The sequence below is a fragment of the Cynara cardunculus genome (genome assembly GCF_001531365.2).
Source record: "Cynara cardunculus var. scolymus isolate 2C chromosome LG 3, CcrdV1, whole genome shotgun sequence".
NCBI classification, from domain to species: Eukaryota; Viridiplantae; Streptophyta; class Magnoliopsida; order Asterales; family Asteraceae; genus Cynara; species Cynara cardunculus.
Window position 1 is genome coordinate 28,690,401 of NC_037530.1, and position 2,677 is coordinate 28,693,077.

The window sequence follows — 2,677 nt, forward strand, 5'->3', positions numbered from 1 at the left end:
CGCTCCTCTCTCTCTCTCTCTCTATATATATATATATATATATATACTACATTAATAAACATTTAGACTCATGTCTTAATTACAAACCATAAAACACAAAGTACTACCATTTTATGCATAGATTTCAAAAAACTCTTAATAACAAGTTATAAAGCATAATGTACAACTTGATAATGCATTGACTTTGATTTCAATGGTTAAAGTCCTCTTCCGGTAGCTCCCTGTGCGCCAGTCCTCTTCTCTATCCTTTTCCAGCAGCTCCCTGTGCTCCAGAACCGGTTTTGGTAAGTCCAGACCCTTCTTTCTTCTCTAACAGTTTTCTTCTTTTTTTTTCCATCTCTCCCCTGTGCGCCAAAACCATTTTGGTAAGGTCAGACCTCGCTTTCTTCCATTGCTGCTACCTTTGCGCAAATGGCCGATTTGATGTATCAAATTTGTGGCTTTCCARGACGACCTCATCTGTGCATATAACCTAAATTTGAATTTTTGATTTCTCCATATCCATTTTAAAACCCTAGCGATTTCATGGTCTTGATTACAGGGTTCTACAGGTTCATATGATGTGCTATGCTTCATCTCTATCTCCCATCTCTCAATTTGTTCATGGATCAAATCAATTGTTGGTTGTGTTTTTCTATTTTCTTATTTTTGGTTGTGTTTGTGTGCTTATGGTATTGCTCTTGCGGTTCATGTTTATTGGTTCCATTTCATCTTATACACACACAGAAACAGAATGCTGCAGGTTTAAGAAAACTAAAACATGTTAACTTTTGTTCATGAATACTGTTCACGTGTTTTGCGGTTGAATAGGAAACTTTTGCTCGGATAAAAAACCTGCTGCTGTTAATTGGATCGAGGGGCGTGGAAAATCTGTTGTTTGCGAAGCAGTCATCACTGAAGAGGTGGTTAAGAAGGTGCTGAAAACCACAGTGCCTGGCCTTGTAGAACTTAACATGCTTAAGAACCTTACTGGTTCAGCTATTGCTGGTTCTCTTGGTGGCTTCAATGCCCATGCCGCCAATGTTGTATCTGCAGTCTTTATAGCCACTGGTCAGGATCCATCCCAAAACATCGAGAGTTCTCACTACATAACTATGATGGAAGCCGTTAATAATGGAAAAGACTTGCACATCTCTGTTATTATGCCTTCAATTGAGGTATTTGTCATTTCCTTATTTCTTCCTTTCTTCATGGTGCTCGTTTTTCATTTCCCATACAAAGGATCACGATGCACCAAACTTTCTAACGGCCATGGATTGGAGGAAAGCCTTTGTAACAGTGGCGGATCTAGATTTTTTTTTTGCAGCGGTGGTACAAAATAATTACCATAAAGATAAAATAAAACAGCAATTAATTGAAAGATAAATAAAATGTAGATAAGTTACCAAATACAGTGCAAAACACTAGGAAATCCATTCCAATTTCAATATTCACAGTTAGGATTTTTGTGTTCCACCATTGTTAAGCTTTGATACACTTCTGTAGCCTCTCAATTTTCCCGCGACAGTGGGCAGTGGTAGTAGAAAATGAATCACAGTGGTGGCACTACTGAGGGTCGTAAAATAAATTAGACTTTGACAAACAAATTTAGTGGTGGCACATGCCCTTAGTAGATCCACCCAAGTTTGTAATTGTGATCTACAAGAGATCGACTAGGCATAAAGGCATACATAACATGTGTAAGGAGGTGCTGGGTGCACTCTCATAAACATCGCCTCCACCTTTGACCGCCATAAGGCGGCCCGTGGGGCCGGGTGGGGGGGGGGTGACAAAAGGGCTGCCCCCTTGCGATCTCTAACTATCTATAACCTTCGATCTCTCGTATAAATATGTAAAACGTGGAATGTGTGTGTGTGTGTGTGTATACTCTCAATTTTACAGTGCCTTTAAGATCAAAGTAAACATTTGATTATCCTTGTACTCAATCTGTGATATCCAAGGCTAATAGGGTCGAATAAGTGTATTTGGAAAGTGGACAATGCGCGATCCGGTTGGTTTTTATCCAATCGTTTATGATCAAAGAACCCTCGACCTCTAACATAGCAGGGGGGGTCTTTTCAAAAACAACCCTTCTCTTCTTAAGGTAGAGGTCACATCTGCGTACATCCCCCAGGCGGGGTGGGATGGGATATACTGTAAGATCCACATCGGTTGAGGAGGGGACCTAAGATTTCCTTATAAGGGACTGGATACCTCTTCTATCGGACGCATTTTAAAACCGTGAGTCCAGGTTACATATACAGGTTTTGTTTGGTTTGGTTATTGGCCATTCCTTGGAGTGAGTTTGTATGTATGCATGTTCCAGGTTGGTATAGTGGGAGGAGGGACGCAACTAGCGTCACAATCTGCATGCTTGAACCTGCTTGGAGCAAAGGGTGCAAGTTTGAAGTCACCAGGGTCAAATGCTCGGCTGCTAGCAACCGTAGTGGCTGGTTCGATGTTAGTCGGGGAGCTGTCTTCAATGTCGGCCATAGCAGCAGGTCAGCTGGTAAAGAGCCACATGAAATACAACATATCAACCAGGGATATGGCAGCAATTGCAGGTTCAAAATCATAGTTATAGATAAGTGAAGCCTCCCTCAATTTTGAAACCTTCATATTGGTCTTTTGTTGGAAAACATTATATTTTGTCTAGGGATATATTGGGATTGTATGGTTTGGCTAGGAAGTTTGACAC

At 40.8% G+C, this 2,677-nt stretch overlaps 1 protein-coding gene across 1 annotated transcript in view; it reads left to right on the forward strand.

The window, feature by feature from the left end:
• LOC112509112 (3-hydroxy-3-methylglutaryl-coenzyme A reductase 2-like) overlaps positions 1-2,557 on the forward strand; it is a 9,220-nt gene extending 6,663 nt beyond the window's left edge. Inside the window, exons 2-3 of the mRNA XM_025113979.1 lie at positions 811-1,157; positions 2,306-2,557. Of these exons, the coding sequence (XP_024969747.1) occupies positions 811-1,157; positions 2,306-2,557 (599 nt within the window). The remainder of the gene's footprint in view (positions 1-810; positions 1,158-2,305) is intronic.
• Positions 2,558-2,677: the final 120 nt, after the last annotated feature.